The sequence below is a fragment of the Acanthochromis polyacanthus genome, chromosome 10 (genome assembly GCF_021347895.1).
Source record: "Acanthochromis polyacanthus isolate Apoly-LR-REF ecotype Palm Island chromosome 10, KAUST_Apoly_ChrSc, whole genome shotgun sequence".
NCBI classification, from domain to species: domain Eukaryota; kingdom Metazoa; phylum Chordata; class Actinopteri; family Pomacentridae; genus Acanthochromis; species Acanthochromis polyacanthus.
This window is the reverse complement of record NC_067122.1, coordinates 6372583-6394350: the sequence shown is the minus strand read 5'-3', so window position 1 is coordinate 6394350 and position 21768 is coordinate 6372583. Positions and strand designations below refer to the sequence as shown.

At 38.2% G+C, this 21768-nt stretch overlaps 1 protein-coding gene across 1 annotated transcript; it reads right to left on the bottom strand.

Moving 5' to 3' along the window:
- Window positions 1-11764: 11764 nt before the first annotated feature.
- leprotl1 (leptin receptor overlapping transcript like 1) lies at window positions 11765-20833 on the bottom strand. Its single transcript, XM_022199628.2, has 4 exons — window positions 20695-20833; window positions 20005-20080; window positions 16970-17156; window positions 11765-15131 (listed from the first exon to the last, which is right to left on the bottom strand). Exons 1-4 carry the CDS (start codon window positions 20708-20710, stop codon window positions 15015-15017), a joined length of 396 nt encoding a protein of 131 aa, XP_022055320.1. The 5' UTR covers window positions 20711-20833; the 3' UTR covers window positions 11765-15014.
- Window positions 20834-21768: the final 935 nt, after the last annotated feature.

Here is a 21768-nt window from a genome sequence, read left to right as displayed (position 1 = left end):
GGCAGATGATCACCTTGCATGGCAGCACTGACATTATGAGTGTGTGTTAAAGAGAAATATTGTAAAGTATTTTAAGTATCTCTAAGGTAGAGATACTTAAAATATCTTGCTTCATCATCTAGTTTCCTCTAAATGGGACCATAATTTACTAAATCAACAGCAAGCTGCATTGAGGGAAACTTCTAAATATCAACTGAAACCATAAACTTAATAGGAAAATGCTTCCTGAGATAACAAATTGAGCAAGAGGGCAGAGTAATTTATCATTAACTTCAATACAATTTGACTTTTTGCAGCCAGAGAAGTTCACCACTGCTGGCTGTGGGAAGGAATGCAGGTTTAAGGCCTCACTTTTCTGACCCGGAGGCTACATCCATCTTTTGTATACAAATATTGCAAGTAACACAGACAGACTTACACAGAGTTGGACAAACATACAGGTCTTACAGGGACATTCAGTTTCAGAGATAGAGGCATATCATATGTTAATGCTAGACAAGATGGTGTGGAATTGTTTTTTGACCTTAGGAGATGGTTTGCCTATTATAACTCATATGGCTGTCAGAACAAGCTCTTCCTAAAAAGCAGCTTTCTGGACGTGGGCAGTCAGCCAGAAGGAAGGACGATGAGTTGATGGCAGAGTGGGTGGTCCAGGTCTGGTGTGATTACGTATCTCTGTATGAAAGCTGCCGCCCTCCCTTCATCTTTCAAGTCTTTACATTGTTAATAGTGGATACTCCCACTTTTCTTTTACTTTAATCTGCAGAAAACCTTCAACCTGAATCCCTATCAGTCCTAAACGTTGTTCCTCACCTCCTCCTGATGAGCTCTGCGGAGATTCTTCAGCTCCTTTCTCAGGGTTTTGTTGACGTCTTGTAGCTCCTCCAGTTCAGCCGTCTTACTGTTGATGACAAAAACAGAAAGAAAAAAAAAACCCTCAAGCTTTACTTGAGCAGAGTCATAAAGAAAACACATTCCATTAGTTATTTAAAAGGAAGGAAATTCTATCCATATTGCCATTTGCATTTATATACAAAAAGCCTGAATAGAAAATGTGCTAATACTGCAAAAAATAAGAGATTTGTTAACAGCATTGAACATGGAATAATTGGAAACTTCTGTTTGTTTGTCTTGAACAGTAAAGAATCTTAATGAATATAAAAGTAAAAGTATAATATCTAAAGTGCCACAGCAACTACTGTACTGTTGCTTATTTTAGTGTTCATACAGGTGTGTCTTTAACAGATTTACTCCTTTTCACATTAACATTTTACATTTACTCATCTGGTTTTCTATTTTTAGCCCTCACACATCAGCAAATGTCTTTGTCTTGATAAGAATTTCAATGAAAATCTAAACATTTTAATATGAATATCTCTGCAAATGTCAAGATTTCATTCATCTGTATTCCTGCAGTCATAATGTGATCACAAATTCTGAATCTAAGCCATCTCTCTGCGGGGACTGAGCAGCACTGGACGATCACTGCTTTTCTCTGAGCTCCATGTTTTCATTTGATCTTGAGACAACAGTTGGAGATGATTTTCTTCTCTGGGTTTGCGGACAAGATGGTGACAGCTTTAGTCGGCGTCAGTTTGCTGGAGATGGTAATCAAAAGTTACTCATTTTATGTCTCTTTCTTCTTCTGCCTGCAGCCTGATCGTGGTTAATGTTCGTTGTTGTATTTTGTTAAGTTTTAATAGTAGAACATGGAGGAATGGGTTCAAATCAATAATTAATATCGCTGAGAACAACATGCATCACTGTAGCCAGCTTTCAGGTTTTTCCTTCACATCTCAGAGCTTTGACTGGACCATAAGGTTTATATTTTTTAGTCTATAAAATCAGAAAACAGAGCCCAACTTGACGTCTTCAAATTGCCGTCTATTAGAGGCCCAATGGGTCAAGAGGTTCATGGGTCGGAACCAATTGCATTTCTACTTGCAAATGCAGAAATTTATCAATGAACTACGAAGAGAAAAGAGCAACCACAAAGAGATGCAAAAAAACAACTACAAAGAATGTAAGATTGCTACAAAAGGATGTGAAATGACAACAGAAAGACCTTAAAATGACAAAGAGATGTAAAGTAACAACAAGGAAATGCAACCACTAAGACATGCAACATTACCACAAAGAGCTGCCAAGCAATCACAAAGATATATGAAAGCATGACAAAGTCAAAATCATAAAGCAAATACAATGAGCTGCAAAACAAGTACAAAAAAAGACTGAATGATCACATCGAGACAGAACTTAAAAACCATACAAGGACACAAAATTACTATAAATAGTGGCAAAAACAGACACAAAAAGCAATGTGAAAAGCCCCCCCCCCAAACACGACTAACCACAAACAGACACAAAATTACCACAAAAGAAGTAAAACGGTCACAAATAGCTGATAGACAATCACACAGAGATGTGAAACTACCACAGAGACCCAGAAAGGCCCAAGAAACACAAAAACCACCAGAAAGAGATATAAAATGGCAACTAAAAAACAAAGCAACCGTAAAGAAATGCAACAGGCCTCAAAGAGCTACAACCACAGAAAGACAAAATGACCACAAAGAGACACAGAATGGCAACAACAAAAAAACCCAAACCACAAATGGACGCAAAATACTACAAAGAGCTACAAAGCAACTTCAAGGAGCTTTGTTCACCGCAAATTACTGCAAAACAGTCACTGTGAACTACTCTAAAGATGCAAAAAGGCCATAGAAAACAAGAAATCAATCATAAAGACACACAAAATTACCAAAAAGATGTCAAAGCATCACAAATAGCTGGAAGACAACCACAAAGAGACATAAAACCACCACAGAGACCAAAAAACGTCCCAAAAAACACAAACCCCACCAGAAAGAGAGAACCAAAAAAAGATTTATCATGCAAAACAGTTGACAGCTGCGATGGGCCTACCTGTGCAGCTCCGCGTGGAGGCTCTCTGTCAGTGCAGCTCTGCTCTGGGCCTCAGCCTGCAGCTCTGCCTGGAGGCCTTCTGCCTCTGTGGCTCTGTGCTGGGCCTCGGCGTGCAGCTCCTCCACCAGGCTCTCCAGCTTCACCTCAGAGCTCTGCAGACACAGCAGCTCTGAGCCGACCTGCCGAAGCAGCTCTGCGTCCCGACAGCTCTCCTCCGCCAGCAGGACCAGCCGCTGCTGCAGCAGGTCCACCAGCTCCTGCAGACAGGTTTTACTATTATTTAATGCCTGTAGTGTTTTCATTAACAGCAAACACACTTTTTTGTTTTGTTTTTTTAACTAAATACACATAAATAGCGCACAGCTACCATGCATGTTATTCTCAAGTTATTCAACGCTGCCTAACCTTTCCAGGTCTGCCCGGAGACATAATAATTAAATTATTGCTATCCAGTACTGATTGTACGTACAAGTGATTTAATGCTGAACACCCGTAAAGGTCAAGGAGTTTAGGACGAGCCCAAACCTGACATGATATCAAATCTTTGGGGGGAAAGTGAAGTGAATCTCCAACAAATACCACAGTAGTTTCTACAAAAGCTGGTCATTTGTTACTCTACTGCTTCCAAGTGAAACACTGGATAAATGTTAAGCTGCTGAAAAACTGCACATGTGAATGAAAAAGCATCACGTTGAACACTACGATAAGCTCCTAAGATCCTTTAAAAGTGTTACAAAGAGTTCCTGGATGATTAATGGTACAAGAAAAATGAAAAAGGCAACAACATTCTTCTTCGACATGGAAATATGTTGATTTTTTTCTCCCCTAAGATGTTTTGCTGTGTGAAATATTGAATCCAGGCTTCCAAAAAGAATTAAAATGAAACGGTTAGAGAAAGGAAAATAAACTCGTTTTAAGTTCAAATGTCTCACAGCTCATAGCTCATGCCTGTGTTGAGCAGCCAGGAGCTCAGAAACATATAAAAGTTCTGCCAAAGCCTCTGCTGTTACACATGTTAACACTGGTAGTCCAATTCCAGTGTAATTACAGTAACTGCAGCACACGTGGCCCGCCGTGATTACACGCATCCAAATAAAAGGACTGTAATGAGGCTAAATGACACAATTTTTTAAAAAATCACTCTGAATTGCACTTACAGTAACCTTTAGGTAGTTACTCCTAACAAGACTGAGCTGAATGTTGGTCTGTGAATCATGATTAAGTGAAATGAGTCGCTGTTATCAGCCGGCTCTGCTGAGCTTCTTAACTTCCTCCACTAGAGGTTTTGGTCTCACGGTTCATTTACTGGTAGTTCGGTCTGCAGCTGTTTGCAGTAAAAAGTTTCGATAATTCAACTGTAACTACTGTTCAGCGTCAAATGGCAGAAAGAGTCTGAGAGCAGCTGCTGGAGCGTTTAGCGGCTAAACACTCAGATATTTGCCTTCAGGAGACCAAACCTGCCACTGAAATGGGAGTAAGTGCTTCATTCTCATGTAGTTGGCAGAATGCTTTGTTTTGTTGGCTACACTCACTACCAATTTAAATAATTCAAATTAGCCACTTTTGTAGCATTAGACCATTCAATTAAAGAGCCCAAATTGTGCTCATTGACAGCTTTACAGTTATATTTTTTCAGCTGTACTACAATATGTTTGATTTGATGGTTTAATGTTCAAAAACACGGAATTTTCCTGCGCGTAACTGCAGCCCCTCATCTCACCACTGGCTAACTGAAGAGTTGTCATGAATTAAATAAAGTTTTTTAGATGATCAATTAATTAGCTTAAGTAAGAAAAAAGTCTAAATACTCTCATTAATTTTCTTAGATGTGAATACTGACAGTAAACTGAACATCATTTATGTAAAGTCATTTTACAGTAGAAAGATATTTTCAAAATAAGGTGTCTTTTCACTCCAAGTCATTACAAAACCAAAACTTTGAGCAAAAGTAAAAGGAATGGCATGTTCATCTGCTCTGATGTTACTATTAGCATTTGCTAGCATGCCTGCTAATGGGCTAGAAGTGAAATAAAAGATCATTTGTTATCGGAAACCTTATGATCCAAATGTCAAAATGTAGGAATTATTTTGGATTTACAGTTTTACAATTTGCAGTTAATGTCTTCTCTGTAATTTTTACACTTTGGGCCGGATTGGATCTTCTGTTGGGCCGTTTTGGCCCACGGGCCATATGTTTGACACCTCTGGTTAAGCGTGTTATTGCAAACAACTGTCAGTTTATGGTCTATTTTTTTCTTTTTAGCAGTTTTGGGATGAATGATCCATTGACTGCAGCACCTTCTAGACATTTCAGCTCTCTGACTTCTAACTCAGCCCACCTGCTGCTGGCGGATCCTGCTGATGAGCTGGTCCTGGTTCATCCTCAGCTCCATGTTCTGCTGCTCCTGCTGGAAAAGTCGAGCAGTCGCAGCTTCCAGATCATTCTGCAGCTTCCTCTCCCTGTCTCTGGACAACAGAAACTCTCTGTCCAACACTGCTGCAGAAATAAAAACACCAGAGCACAGTCAGGACACAGAGCTCATCAGGAAAACTGCAGGTTTTGCATGGGGTTTATATGCTGATGGCGAGAATGATTGGTTTTAAGAGGACAAAGTGTTCAAAATTCAAATTAATTAAAAATCGGCTGCAATGCTCAAAGGTAAAGCAGCAAATCCTCATGTGAGAAGTGGGAACTATGAATTATTTGGCATTTTTAAATGAACAAATAATCTACTAATTATTGAAGCTCCATCTGTGTTTCATGTCGGGTAGTTTAATTTATAACAAAACATCCTGTTTTATCAGCATTTAATTTTTTTTATTTGTTTAAATCTTGAGCAGTAATAGGAGCCATGAAAATAAAAAGTTGTCTCACATGTGAGTAGTGTACTTACATGTCAGCATTTTATTTTCATGACTATCACTGCAGCTTAAGAATGGGGGTTTTTTTGTTGTTTTTTTTTTTTTTACAAACAAAGCATATAAAGAGCTGGCAAAATATAGTGTCATTAAGTTGGGGTCTCACTAATCCTTCATTGGCAGATTAATTGGAATTTACGAATATATTTAAGAATAGAACAATGAATTAAATGAGACATACACTTTCTGGTCACTGCTAGAATGTAACTAACTACATCCATTAAAGTAGTGAACTACAGTATAATTGTTATTTTTCTACTTCTAAAGCACCAGATTTCATATGATAGTATTGTGCTTTTTATTCTGCTGCATTTGCTTGACAAGATATTTCAGATGAAAATTCAAGATTTCTGTTCAATAATTGTTAAATATATCAAAAAATATGTTTGTTTTTTTAAAAAAATGCAGCAAATACAAATAGAATTAAACTCATTTTTCATGCATAAATGCTCAATATACAATTCCAGTTTAATTTTTCCATTGTATTGTATTGTTTTGTTGTTAATTTACTCTCAGTACTGTAATATTGTAAAGGGTGCAACTTTGGGTAACCGTGATGGACATTCCCCCTGTTTAAGAGATGTATGCTCAGCCAGCGTCAATGCTGACATGAGCCAGTACAAAGACAAGATGACGGGATTGCTGTGGGAGTTTGAGAAACGATTTCAGGTCTTCAGCGAACTCGAGACAGAATTGGCAGTTTTTCGCTCACCATTCACAGTCGAAGCTTCTGATGTGCCCTCTGACATGCAACTTGAAATAATGGATTTGCAGTGTGATGTAGAACTGAAGGACAGATTTGCCTCTGTGGGCATGGAAACATTCGATCAGCATCTCCTTCCCTAAATTAACAGCACCAGCTGCAGAAATGTTGTGCACGTTTGGGACGACCTATCTTTGTGAGCAAGTTTTCTCAGTGATGAACATTAATAAAACAAAACTGTGCACAAAGCTCACACATAACACTTAAGTGACACGCTGAAGCTGGCTGCTGCTCAGGACATGATGCCTGATACTGATACACTTGTGCAGGCTAAAAGATGTCAAGTTTCAGGAGCAAATACAAAGCAAGAATAAATCCTGTAAAATGCTGCTTTAAACATTGCTGCCCTAGGGGGGAAAAAACTGTTGCTAAATGAAAACTTGCTGTAGTAAATACTGTGAAATTCAGTGCTGGTCATCAGATTCACTACAAAAGTGTTTGGTTGACTGGAATATTATTTCTAATGGATGCATCCATGTTATGTATGTAGTTTTTTGTGTATATGTTACATATACATTTTGTACATAAACAAGGCAGGTGACAACTTTACTTTCTTAACTGTCTGTATAAAATAGCTGCTACTTAAGATTTAAAGGTGTGCAGAGTTCATTTAGGTGTTCACAATTACTTTCCAGATGTGGAAAACGGACTTCAAAAAATTTCTATATCTTGATAAGTTTGATTTTTTTTAAATTCCAGGACTATGTTTTAAGTTGCACATACCTGTGACTAAATATGTTGTGCCATTGTACAATCACTGTGATCAGTTGTAATGCACACAAATAAATGTTAAACTGAGTCATAGTGTTGTTGAAATTGCACTTACTTTAATCTCTGGTTGTTTCTAATATAATTTTTTAAAAGGACAGTTCATTACATATAAAGATTTTTCTAACATACTTGTTCTCCTTTGCACTAAAATGGCGGAAAAACTTAGACTTATTGTTACTTCTCTGTAATTATGCCATAAGTTTACTGGTCCAGCCCCTTTCAGATCAAATTAGGCCGTAAAATGCGTTAACACCCCTGCTCTAGACTGTATTTCTGATTAATGTAATGTTATCTTCACTGAAAAAAATGCTTTTCTTTAAAAAACAAGGACATTTGTAAGTGACCTCATACCTTTGAACAGTAGTGTATTCAGTGTATAAGTACCACTTTCAGTACTTCTACACTGTACTTGAGTTATTTATTCATTTTTGACTGCATGAGTTGACTTGCATTGAGTATTTTTACAGTGTGCTTTCAGTGCTGCTACCTGACCTGAATATTTCCTCCAATTCTGATGAAGATCATAAAGTTTATGTTTTATTGATCTCAAAGTGAAACTGCACTTCTACAGTCCAGGCCTTTGGCAGCCAATTAAAAGAAACACCTCTCAGTTTAATCAACATTAGAACCTTCATGATAACTTCTTATTAAAAGCTGTAAATAACATAACAGACAAAAAAGGAGAGAAGAGTAGTTCCTTTCGGATTGAACCAGTTTTATGTTCCTTTATAACCGGGGTCAAAGCCTTGACCTTCAGGACTTACCTTTGTCATGAGTCAGGCGGGTGCACTTGGCTGTCAGATACTGGATCTGACTGTAGTCCTCGTCCCTGTGCGCTCGGAAAAACCTTCTCATGCTCGTCTGCGTCTGAACTGCTCGCTCCGATCTAAAGCCAGCTTCGAATGATCCTCAGGGCAGAGCGGGTGTGCCCCACATGGTCACAGAGGGCACGTTTCCCACAATATTTAACTCCCCTGCTGCATGGAGCACACCTACACAGGGCGGGTTTAAGCATTAATCCGGGCTGTTTCCATAACATGGAGGTGAGGCGTGCTGCTGCTGTTGTGTGTTTCCGTGTGTTTTCTTGCCATCTGGCCCGCTAGTTGAATAAATAGGGAAGCTGGGACTCCTTCCCTGCACAAATTAAAGGGTTGATCTGGCGTTATATGCAAAAATTGGTGTTGAAATTCTGCCCCCGAGGCGGCGAGAAAGCTGAGGGAGTCGGGCATGTTGTGTCTAGCAGGCAGGAGTCTCAATAGCAGCAGCCTCAGGTTAGAACTTTATAATATAGGATTGCATAAGGCACTCAAGAGAAGACATTTAATAACATCTTGTATTTTATTCATTGGGTGTGTTAGTATTTTTTAGTCCTAATAAGTGGTTTGAGTCCATTATTTGTTATGTTTCCTGCTATTTGTCTGTTACTGCTGGTGATGTAACGCAGATGTGATCCAGATGAAAACCGTCTCAACATTTTTTGTTACAAGAAAATTTGTAAAAATCCACACTGTGAGGGTCATTTCACCTTTTTAATGACTCATTATACAAGGATTTCTTTTGCAGTAAGCTCTTATCTGCAGAAAGGTCACACATCTAAAGGAAAAGTTCAGCTTTTGGGGTGTATTTGCTTTTTGGTGGCGCGTCAGATGAGAAACAGGGACTACTTTCATGTTTATGTGGCAAAGAGGAGGCTACAATTAGCTTAGCTTTGCATGCAGCTGGTGAAAATGGCGCTCCTGGCTCCAATATGTTCCCTCATTCAGGCAAAGCTGCAACCACTAATCAATCAGATGTTCGTTAAATTAGACGCCGACTATTTTACTAAAAACTTAATTGCTTTGAGTAATTTCTGCTTTTTAATCCAGCTTGTCAAATTACATTTTTTTCTGGTTTCTTTCCTCCTGTATGACAGGAAATTGAATATCTTTGGGTTGTAGACAAGACATCTGTCTTATCGTGGGCTTTGGGACATATTGATCGACATTTTATAGCTAACAGCTAATCGAACAATCCAAAAAAATAACTGAGAGATGACTTAACAATAAAAATAATTCTTAGTTGAGGCACAGATCCTGGAAACGAGGCTTTTCAAAGATTTTTTCATCTGGATGAACAATAGTCCATCCATTGATATTCCAACATAGTTATTAAATGACAAATACTACATTTATTTTTAGCTTTTTCTGTTTTAATGGCAGCCTGTGTTGCAACAAGGCAAAACGGTTAAATTTTTGTTTTCATGCAGAGAGGACAGAGATGAAAGCACTACCTGATTAAATGTAAAGAATATGTTTGACATCAGTTGAAATATTCTGGAAAATGTCATGTTAAAGTCTTGTGTGAACAGATAAAACTTTTACTTGAAATAGGAAGTGCAATGTCATTATGGATGCAGTGAGTTACTCTACAGGCTGCACCATGACGCCCATCTTTTATCATACAATCATTTACATTTTAGAAAATAAAGTTTGACTTTTGGTGTTTACTTTTGGAAGTACTGACAACATTCAGTAAATTATTTTGCCGCTGAAGATTCTCAGTACAATTCTGCCAATCAATCTCTTCTACATTATCTCATAATTACAACTGTCAAGTGTTAATTCAGTGTTCTTTATTTTAAATATATAAACATACACGTTTAACTCACTGTGAGATTGTTCTGGGGCAGGGATTGAAGCTTCCGATCTCACCTGGAAATCCTCAGAATTTTAAGACTTCTGCAGTTTCACAGTAAATTTGTGACAGTTGTAAGGACATCCTTAGAAAAATGAAATAAAAAATAAAAGGCCCCTGTCCTCTCAAACATCAGGATTTTACATGACAACCCTGACATTTCTAACTTAATAATAATTCCTAATAGTTTCTTTGTGAATGCAGCGCACGTCTGCCATCCAGTGATCTATGGTTAATTAACTTTTAGAGAAAGTGATGGTAACCGCTGCAGCCGGAATGTTTGTTTATACATAAACAACATAAACGGGGACTCTCCTGACTCTGTCCAAAGGTGAAAATCCACCTTCCAGCTCCTCAAGCTCACTAATTAACAAGACTGATCTGGTTTGTTTAAGACTATAAAGGTCAAGCTGTATTTTTATAGGAAGCTGTATAAGTTGGAAAAGAAACTGGGACGTAGCAGGCTAACTGTTTCCCTCTGTTTACAGTATTTATGCTAAGCTAAACTAAGCACATGCTGGCTGCAGCTGCACAGTGAGTGGAGTTGATCCTCTCTAATGCAGCTCTTTTTCAAATTTTCTGTAAATAAAGAAGTGTTCTGAGATTAAAATGTTCTAAACTCTGTCGTAGCATTCTGGGGACCAGATAAGATTTTCAACCGTCAAAAAAAAAGACAAAAGAAACATGAAATATTATCTATATATGGGCAACAGGCCTTCATCAGTGAGACTCAAACTCAGTAATCTAAAGAGCATCTTTAAAGCCTCTAAGATTAAACAAAACAATTCTAAATGCAAATATTCAGAAGGCACAAGTAGTTAGTTTTAAATTATTCGTACTGTGAGGCTCATTCATGCCACATATGTTTATTAAAGCGTGCAATCATTTCTTTTCTCTCATCGTTTCTAAAACTTTATGAAGGAGCTCTAACAAGTGGAGGTGATTCATCTGATGCTGATAAAGCTGTTATTCCCATTTCCTGCCAGCAGATGGAGACAAACCTTCAATAAGGGAACCTTTAATTATGTCACTTTCATAGATTTTTCATACAAAATCAGCTACCTTTTTGTTTTTGAAGCTTTTGCATCAATGGACAAACATGGTTATTTTTCCTACATTACTATGTGTGGTAAAAGCTTAAAAATCATTAACTTAAAATGACACGTACTCAACACAACCACAGCTTTTGTGATTTCTTTCTTGCTTTGAGCTCTTGAAGTAGACACTCTTGCATAACTGAAAAACTGAATTATTTGAGGCAGAAAATGAATTGGTAGTTATTTTGACGAGCAAATAAGGACAAATTATGAATATTGATTGTTTTTAACCTCTCAGACAGAAGAACTGGATGCTCTTCTTTGTCACACGTGATTTTAAACTGAGGATTTGGGCTGTAGGTGGACAAAACAAGGCTAGATTTGGATGCCACTGTACATCTAAAGGGTATTTCCACTGGTTTTTTTGGTGCTGTGTAGACTACAATAGAAATAAAACAATATGTGGCATTTGAAAACGTGTTTGTTCACTTCCTACATGTGTTTAATGAGATGAGTTTAGTAATGTGCTGATTCTCCAGAGAGCTTTTCATCAACAACATAAACTAAGTAGGCCACTCGGATGATATCAGTGAAGTATGTTTCCAGTGAGGAGTCCATCTGATGCAATCTTGCAAAGTGAAGTGAAATCCAGCTGTAGTCATTCAAAGGAGAGGATGTTCAAAAATGGCGTTTATTTTAAAAAAAGAAAAAGAAACCACCATGCTGACTTCTGCATCTTTAACACAAATGTTGTAGATAGAAAATGGTGTTGGACATCGACACAAAGCGTCCCACAAAATAAATAAATACAACATCCTCCCAATATCTGTGGAAAAAACAACAAAAAAAGAGAACAGAAACGCAGAGAATCCCATCCCAGAGCTACACACCAGACTGCGTCACATCGGGGAGTTTACGCCAGACGACAAGAACAGAAAATCGGAGAACTTTCGACATATTTAGCTTTAAATTCAAACAGTGTCACACACACGCCTCAGGAAAACAATATGGAGTTACCCTGCTTGTCCAATCACAGACAGGCTCACAGACTGTCACCAGAGGGTTCATTCAGATTCAAACAGGAGCTAAAATGTGCACAAATCATGTCAGTAGTTATAACAGAAATAAAAAGCTGCCGTCATGTGGTGGTTTTAATACAAGCAATCAGGTAACAGACAGAAAGGTTGATTATACAGGAGCTTTGCAGCCTTGATGTTAAACGTAATGCACTGACAGCCAGTTGGTATTCTGAATCCTGGGGATTTTTAATTAATGCAGGAAACACAGTTTTTGCTCCTGCTAATTTGACCTGTTCACTTTTGACTTATTAAAGGTGAAATTCTCATGTCGGGCCTCATGTACGAAGCTACAGTCACTAGAAAAAAGGGGGTAAACAGCCAGCCGGGCTCCGTCCAAAACAAAGAAAAACATCTATTAGCATCTCTAAAGTTCACAGATTAGCAAGTCGTGTCTTGTTTTATTAACATATGGACAAAGAAAAACATAAAACTGACAGTCTGTGGTTTTGGAGGGAGTTGTGTGTTTTGGAAATGTGTTTAGGAAATGATAGCAGAGAGGAGAGTGATCATCGATCAGAAATCACAAGTCAGTGTGTGCAGCTTTTGCATCATGCTAGTGGAACGTTGTGTCACTCTTTCTGAAGGGTTTGGTGAATTTACCGGACATTTTGAGGATCATAGTGCAGGACAAAAGAAAATATGTATTCAATGATTTCTTTCTCAAAGGAGTGTCTCTGCAGCAGTCATACTATCTGATCATTGTCCTTTCAAGTCACTCTTGATGAGGCTGTGGTTTACCTCAGTGGTTGAGAATGTGTTACTCAATGAACAGCTAAAAACTTTTTGTGTACATTTTAAGATTCACTTTTTTCGAAAAGATCTGAGATGCTTACTTGTTTTTCTAAGTCAGTAGTTAGCATGGTGTGCTTCTATTGTTGTTCACAATGCTTAAAGCACAAAACTCCCTCTAAAAAGTACAAATTGTCAGTTTTAAATTTCTGTCTGCATACAGATTAAACAAAACACCTGATGTGAACTTCAGAGGTGTTTGTAGGCCTGTTTTTGAGAGTCAGACAGTCTAGCATTTCCTTGTGTTCAGGCTAAGCTAAGCTAATCTCCCCTCAGCTTCATACTTAAGACTTCTAACTATATATATAGATATATGTATCAAATATTTACAAACAGGTTGAACTGTTCCTCTAAGATGAATTCTATGTGCTGCATATGTGGTGATAAAAATCCTAAAAATGCAATTTAAAAATGTCAATTGTGGGGGAAAATGTGCGAATAAGTCCACTGCGTATGGAAACCAGTGAAGGAAGTACCTTCTGGGATCAAGATGTAAAAACTAAAAACACTTCATTCTTGTGATAAAAGGGGAAATATAAGTAAATGACATTCTATTTCAGAGAGCACATTTTCAAATTGTGCAATCTACAGAAAAACAAGTTTGAAAGAAACATCTAAACCTAAAACCTCAGTCACAACACTCCAGCGCTCCCACAAGGCAGCAGATGCTTAATTCCTTATTTAGCTTCCACTAATGCAACACACTGGAGCGCTGCACCTGACCGACTGCAGGTCCTGCTTATCCAAGAACCGGCAAATAAATCTACTTCACGCGAGTTAGCATTCAGAATTAAATCATACAACTTAAGCGTGTTTTTACAATGGAAACGCTGGTGTGAGGGAATGCATGTGTGCCGGATCTGGATGTGAATTAACACTGAACTGAGCACAGTATGAGGGAGTCACAATTAAAAGCTTAAAGGCTGTTAGTGACTGCTTATAAGTAGCACAGGTCTTACGGTACCTTGGACGAGTTTCAAACAAGCAAGGCTGCTCTCCTCAAGCTAATCCTGCTGGCCGGGAGCTTCTAGAGGCTTCTCGTGCTTCCTTGACCTGACAAGGTGAGGCTACTTCGGACATACAGTGAGGTAAGGGCAATCAGATGCAGAGTAACATGGTGAATAAGCAGCCTGGAAAAATCACTGCGTGAGGTTAATTTGATCCCTGCAGCGACAGTGAGGGTGTTTGAGTGAACTCAAATGCTCCTGAACACTATCTCCTTGTCTTTTTGGTGAGAAACAAAGATTTAAACCACATTTACACACGTAACAGGATTAAAAAGATGTGTGTTGTTGGCAGCAGTAACAGCCAGGTACGTTCACAAACACACTCATCTTCTAGGCAAGTTCACAGCTTAGTGTTGGTCACATTACATGAGCTGACAAAACTCTGCATTATATCATCAGAATTGTCACACTTTAATGTGACAAAACAAAGAAGAACACAGTTTTAATCCAATAAGACTCACATCAGACGACAGACATTTTGTCTAGTTGTGAGTGCTGAAATTTGAGCTCATATAATGCAGATTTTTCATCGGTTTTCTGCTGCTTTAAAACTCACATCAGCATTTAGGCTGGAAATTCACATCCATCAGTGCTATTTATAAAGAAAAAAGAAGAGTTTTTAGAGTATCTGCTAATTGGAAAAAGGAGGCAGGACAGCCCTGACGATTCTGGACATTCAATTGGATTCCTGTTAGCATATTTTTTTTACAGATAGCAAAAGAAGCTGTTCAACAACTCAAATGAAAGCGACCACACAGATGGAGAAAATTCACAACACAGAAGTCAGAGAGCAAAAGTTAAAAATAAAATTCAATAGAATGAGTCAAATCCAACTGAAAGTCAGCATTTTCCATCCCACTTGTGTCAGTTCAGTATGATGCAGGCGGTAAAAAAAAAAGAAAAAACAAAGTATTGCACTGGTTTGGTGTGAGTCTATGGATGGGTGGTCATCATATAAATAACAACAGCAAGAACCAAACAGTAATACCATAATAATATTAACGCTAATAGAAACAGTTCCGACTAAGGGCCCCCTCCCTCTGCTGCTTTACCACTGCTGCCAACTGAAGTCGTCGTTGGATCCGAACACGAGGAAGAAGCCCAGGATGGTCCCGAAGATGACTACGTTACCCGTTAGCACGAGCGCACACGCCCCCCACTCGATCTGTAAAGCAGCGCATCAATAATTCAGGTTAACAAATGCTGCTGCAGAGGCGATTTAGGGCAGAATCTCAACAGACGTGTCAACAGCAACAGTTTACAGAAACATTTCCACACGCTGCTCCGTGCTCAGGTTTATCTCTCTGACTATATATGTAAAGGACTCTGTAATTGTTGAGGTGATTTTGTTTGGGTTTTTTCTCTTCATGGCCCAACTGTGTGCATTAGGAACAAACCCAGCATAGAAGAAGAAATACTAAACTAAATGATAAGGTTCCTTTACTTACTATACTTTGTGCTTTTGCATTTTAATATATTATTTCCTACACGTCTGGTGATATTCATAATATTGCAGAAAAACTACGCACACACAGGTGTTTATTTTCTCCGTCAACAGTTCTTAAACCTTTTGATTTGTAATCCTTTGAAGCAAAACAGTCTCATTTCTCATTGTTTTATGTGAATTGTTTGATACTTCAGGTTGTACCTCAGCCTGTCACTATTATCACACAATGACCTGATCACGGTTATTTCCTTAAACCATGATCATTTTGCATAAACATTCGAATCATTCACTTGTATAAAAACGGCTGGATGAAGCTAACAGAAGCATCATACTCCAGTTATTATTTCCACATTGTTATTCCATGGTTCTCCTTCTTCTGTTTGAATAGCATCGACCGTTTAACACCTAATGCTTTTATTTCGGTGAGGATCAATTGACGTTAACGCTACAGATTTACCAGATGTGCAGCAGAAACGGGGTGTTCAAAAATAATAGCTTAAAATTAACAGAGGAATAAAATCAATAGAAAACGACAAAGTAAGTCATTCATCGCAATTAATGGCTTTAAAATTTATGGTAAACTAAAACTGCATCAACTGCAGCCAAAGATCCATCACAACGTTTAAGTGTTGCGAGTCGATCGTAATCTTGAGGCCCCTTTTATTATATTTTCAGCTGCAACTGGCAACATGAGAGCACCTTCTCTTGTGTTTATTTTGGTACTTTTAATTCATCAACAGAAATACTAGGGGGGTCCAAGGCGACCTGATGGCCAAGATACCGGGGAAAATACCGTCAGCTCCACCTACATTTCTGCTCTGTCTTTACTACAACTATCCAATACAGGAAAATTAGCATGAACCAATAAACAAAGAAACCGAAGACTAGTGCTGTCCCAGATTCAGGGTAATAGTAAGCTAGCCTTCTACAGTGAATAAAACATGTGAGCATACTACCCTTTGATAATTTTCCCAACCAGACAGCTTACTAGTGTACAAGAAACACTTAATTTCTTTCATGCTTTCATGTTTTATTGGGACTGGAAGGAAAAAAAGAGGCTTCCCCCAAAGGATCATTGGACTCTGAGACTCTGAATAACCACCAGAGAAGATTGTAAAACTCAATTAACTGAACTTGACAGTTCTTTCTGAAATAGAATGTTGGTAACGTTAGTTAAGCACTACTCCCGATCTGCTTTTGTAAAAGGCAGCTGAATTGATAATATCCACATTAATGTAAAGATAAAGTCATCGCAGCCTCTCTTTAATAACTAGCTGATTGTAAATGTGCTCCTTGTTTTCGTGGCTATACGGCTGATTCATGTAAAAATCACTAAGAGTAAATACTGAGCAACAGCTATGGAAGAACTAGCCTGTATATTGCAGCCCGCTATATTTAACTGTGGGTAGTTTAAGACATGGAATTTACAGCCAGAATTCAGAAAAATAAAATTATGCCAACCATCTTCCAGCATAATTGAGTGTTCCCGGCCCCAATCTGGACCCACCACTCCTCATCATCAGTATGAAGAGCGTTAATAAACTGCAGCAACTTACTACATCAGCTCTTGCGAAGACGATGGGCAAGCCGAAGGCTGAAATGACGATGCCTGTTGTGAGAAAGATGGCCAGCTCTTTGCAGGCGTTACTGGCCGAGTCTGTGTCATCGACCACCCTCCGCGAGATGCAGTAAGGGATGGGAGAGAGGATGTAGAAGAAGAGGAGGAACAAAGGCCAGTATTTGCTGCAGAGAGAGGGAAAAAAAGAGAGAGAGAGAAACGGGGAAGTGAACGAGACATAAACACCCACATGCTGTGATGATAAAGGAAGCAGTGAAGTGAATTGAAGGATGAAGGAGCAAAATGCTGTTCAGGTGTTTTCAGAGGACGGAGCTACAATTCTATGATCTGTGGAGGGTAACATTGATATTATAGCGTGAAAATATCAAATGTAGCCATATCTTTCAATGCGTGCTTTTTGATAGGAACACATATTTTGGATACAGATCTCTCATAGTCGGGTTATTACTGAGCTGCATTTAAGATAGCATGTACGTAATGCAACATTTTACAGTAGAAAAGCAAACAGAAAGTCAAAATTACAGCACAGGTAAACACATAACTACACTGTCTATAATAAAAAATGAATTATTTTGTGAAACAACTCAGTATTATAAGCCTAAAACATTTAGTACAAAACACAGACGTGGCTGAAATAGAAATGAGATCGTAAGATTGTACACCTCTATATCTGAGACGTGTGTTTGTGTAGAAGTGCCAAAGCCGAACGGGTTTTCTTCTGATACAGTCTCAGGAGTACGTTTCAATTCAACTTCCACACTTGACGGGTTTTGTACATTCACAAAACTGAGTGGATGTGACTGGATTTGGGTTTGTAGTAACTTCAAGAACTGTATCTTGGTTTGAGAACGTGCTCTGCCAAAGTATGATCTCCATCGTCGCCATTTATGGCTTTCAAGTGTGTAATATCTTTATTATCTCAGCTGATATTTTGCTTTCATGGTGGCTTGGACCAAGAAATGTAAGCTGCCACCCACATCTGGGGTTTCTTCAGTAATTCAGACATGTCTAGTGTTTGGTCGTCTTCTCATACAGCGACAGTAAATCTGTAAACCTGACTGCTACTTACATCTTGAAAAATGTAAAACAGCAGAATCAACAACTCTTAAATCATTCTATTACTTTGATTATCATGAAAAACATGTCGACTTCTACCTATAACCTCTCCTGCAATGTCTCTGTTGACTGAAAATGACGCTCAAACAAAACAAAACAACTCTTCTTCCCAATCAGAAATTAGCTAACATGTCAATTTATACAAAAAAAAAAAGAGAATCCTGTGTGTTTTTTGAAATGATTAAACCATAAAGCCCTTCACCGTGGAAAACACTAAATTTAAAACACCTCCTGATGATTTAAAATTCATCTGGATGAGTTGTAAGAGCAACACATTTTCACTGACAGTAAGCTGAATCATGATCAAGACATTCATTCATTCAGAATGAACCCCATTTGTGAACTCATTTTCTGAATCCAATTGAATTAAGTCCAATTAGCTGAAGAACAAACCATAATTATCCTGAACTGAAAACTGATTAAAACAAGTAAACGATCAGCAGAACTGTGGAGAATGTATCGCCTGCTCAAATGACAAATGATGACAAAATACCTATAATTACATCACTACTGAATCAAAACAACTAAGATATGAGACAAATTCAGTGCAGCTAATGAGCCTCCTGTTAAATTCTTATTTAATTAGAGAAGTTGGCGCTTTTTGGATCCTGAGATTTCTTGGCTTCATTCTAAATGCGTGGTTATTGCTGCTGCTGTCTCCCTTAATTAAAGCGCATGATAACTTTATCCAGGATTAACAAATTAATCCACAGACTGGTCTCAAAGGATGCATGAGAGTAAATAAAGGTACTTTAAGCTTTATTCATATTTATGGGGGAATCTACACCGTATGTACAACCTCCAGGAATATAACAATAACTGTGATGCGACTGTGAAGAAATTCATCACAGTGGTTAGACTTTTTTCTTCATTAAAGGGCATTTTAATTTGACACACTGTCATTGTGTAAAGCAGCGCAGTACAAAATGTAATCAAAGGTTTCCACAAAAAGGTGAGTGAAACTAGAAACTTCAACATTATATAAGTCTATTAAAAAAGACAGCTAATTATTAAAGACAGTACAGCAACTCCAAAAGAAAACCAAGTTTCTATAAAACCCCTATGTGAAAAAGATCAGCGTGTACATTAAACAAAGTGCAGCATGGTGGATATTTTCCAGATATGAAGCAGCTACAGAAACTAATTTTCTGAGATTCACTGAGAGAAAATTTTCCAAAAAACATGCATGGGTTTAAAATTTGTACATCTTAGATGTTTCTCTCTTGTTCCATTTTACTTTTAGCTGCCTGGTTCTTTGGTGTGATGCCGTCTCTCTCATTCTTTAATTCTCTATTTTTTGTTATTTTCAATTTGTAATTTTAACTCTCCATCTTATTCTTTAATTTTCAAACTGCCTAGTTCCCTTGTTTGATATGAGTGCTAATCTCGCTCATCATTCCTTTGATTCATTATCATTTTTACTATTTATTTTAATTGACTGCTCTGATTTGTCTGACTGTTGCATGTTTTGACTGTCAAAGCACTTGGTTCTTAAGGGTGATATATGAGTAAAACGATTATTTTAAAGTTTTTACTAAAATGCCAGTGTTGATGCATCATCTTGTATGATTGTAATAAACTCCACCACTAACCAGCATTTGGTCTGCCTACTTACAGAGCAACACGGAGTATAAATCAAGGTTTGGTCTGCTGACAGTCTAAAAGACATTTGAGGAATTGGCTCCAGGTTAGTAGTGGGGTGCCCAGGAGCCTCACAGAAGATTTATCTGGCCATATATCTGAAGCTGCGTTTAAAGCTGTAAATCTGAGATGGGATCACCACGGGTGAACCTGAGCATCACGTGAGAACAGCGTCTTACCCCCACTCACACACACACACATACACAAACACACACACAATCTCAGGCTCACATGCTGTGTGCTGGCTGTACTCACTCATACACGGGGAGGGCACATCCAAGCATGAGGAACATGAGGCCGATGGCCCCTCCAAAGGAGAGGCTGATGAGAGCTGGAAGAGAGGCAGAGCTTGTTTGTAACTGCGGTGTGGACCCACAGACCATCAACAGTGTACAGCAGGGCCCCTCAGGATGCTGACGCTACCATGTGATGAATCAGCTGATTCACGTGAAGCGGCTACATTAGCGGGCTTAGAAGGGCTATTACACGTTAAACTCTGAGAGAAACGGTCCGTGTAGCCGCCCATTAACAGAAACTAATCCCGGCAGCTCGGCAGCAACAAGCACAGCATCTCAATGAGCGCCTGAAGTTAATGTGCAGCTAGCTTTAGCATCACAACGGTAATTACTACGTTGTTATAGCAGTGAACGAGAATGACACTAAATACGGTGTCATTATGCTGCATTACGTGGATGCGGTATGTTGAATAGAAAACTAAACACTCCATAAAATGATATTAACCATTTTTCTTCTACAATAAAGAGTGCAGCTTCTTCAGCTAGCTAATACTAATGACTGTTGGCCCTGCGGCTAACTATTGCACCACTAGCTAGCGGGATGTGACAAACGCAACCGTCCGTCTGCGCCACATTTACACACAATTACATCAACTGAGGCGGAATTTAGAGGCTTTCTGGAGTCGATGAAAAAGCGGGCACTGCTTACCTTTAATCCCGGCCATTTCTCCTTTACAAAAGCTCGACTCACAGCCCTAAAGAGTGACAACAGTGCCCCCTCCTCCGCTGCCGAGTCCGACTGAACCTCCAACCCTGCCCGGCCTGCCGCCTTCAGGTGCCGCCAGAAAGCTCGGAAATAATCATATTCACACAGAAACAACTTCATAAAAACTGATGCTGCAATAATCGAAGACTGATCAAACTGATGAATCATTCATCTAACAAAAATGTCCACTTTACCCTTTGTAATGATTCGCCTTTGTTGTAATAGATAATGTAATAACGATTATTTTCACTGCAGACAAATTTGAAGATTATTTTTTTAGATGAGTTATTCAGCCGATAAAATGTAAGAAAATGGTAAAATATGTCAGATTAGATTAGTTTTCCAACACTCAATAATAACATCATATCATCAGCAATATTGCTTTCTTAATAGTCTGTGCAATTTCACTTTCGGGATTGCATGTAATGTTTCAGTTTGCTGTTCAAAATTTCATTGTCATATACAATATCACTGTTTTTTACATTTACATTAAATAACTCAAGGATATTGAGTTTATTGTCACAAAAAAGAAAGACACCGTAAAATAATAATATTTTAGAAGCTGGAAATAGACAATTTAAGCTAATTTATTGTTCAAACAATGTTCAAATTGTTTATGTGATTATCAAAATATTTTGCCAATTAAGCTAAGAGTTGACAACTGATTGATTAATTGCTGCAGCTCTCTTATTATTAGGGTTGGAGACTTGTCAGTTAGAGATGCAATGATCTCTCAAGTAACTTTGAAAGTCGAATCATAATCTCAACTTTTTCCCCCAGGAAAACTGAGAATTATTTGCTAATTTCAGCCTCTCAAACTGAGGATATGATTCATTTCTTTACTGTAACTCATGTTAAAATGATTTCTGGGGTTTTTCAACGGATCATCAGAAAAAAACAAGGCATTTAATATGTTAATATTTGCCTTTTCAAGATTTTCCAACCTATTTTAGCCGACAAATAATAGACAGATTAACGTATTTTTCAATTCATTGCCACAAAAAACAGAAAACAAAA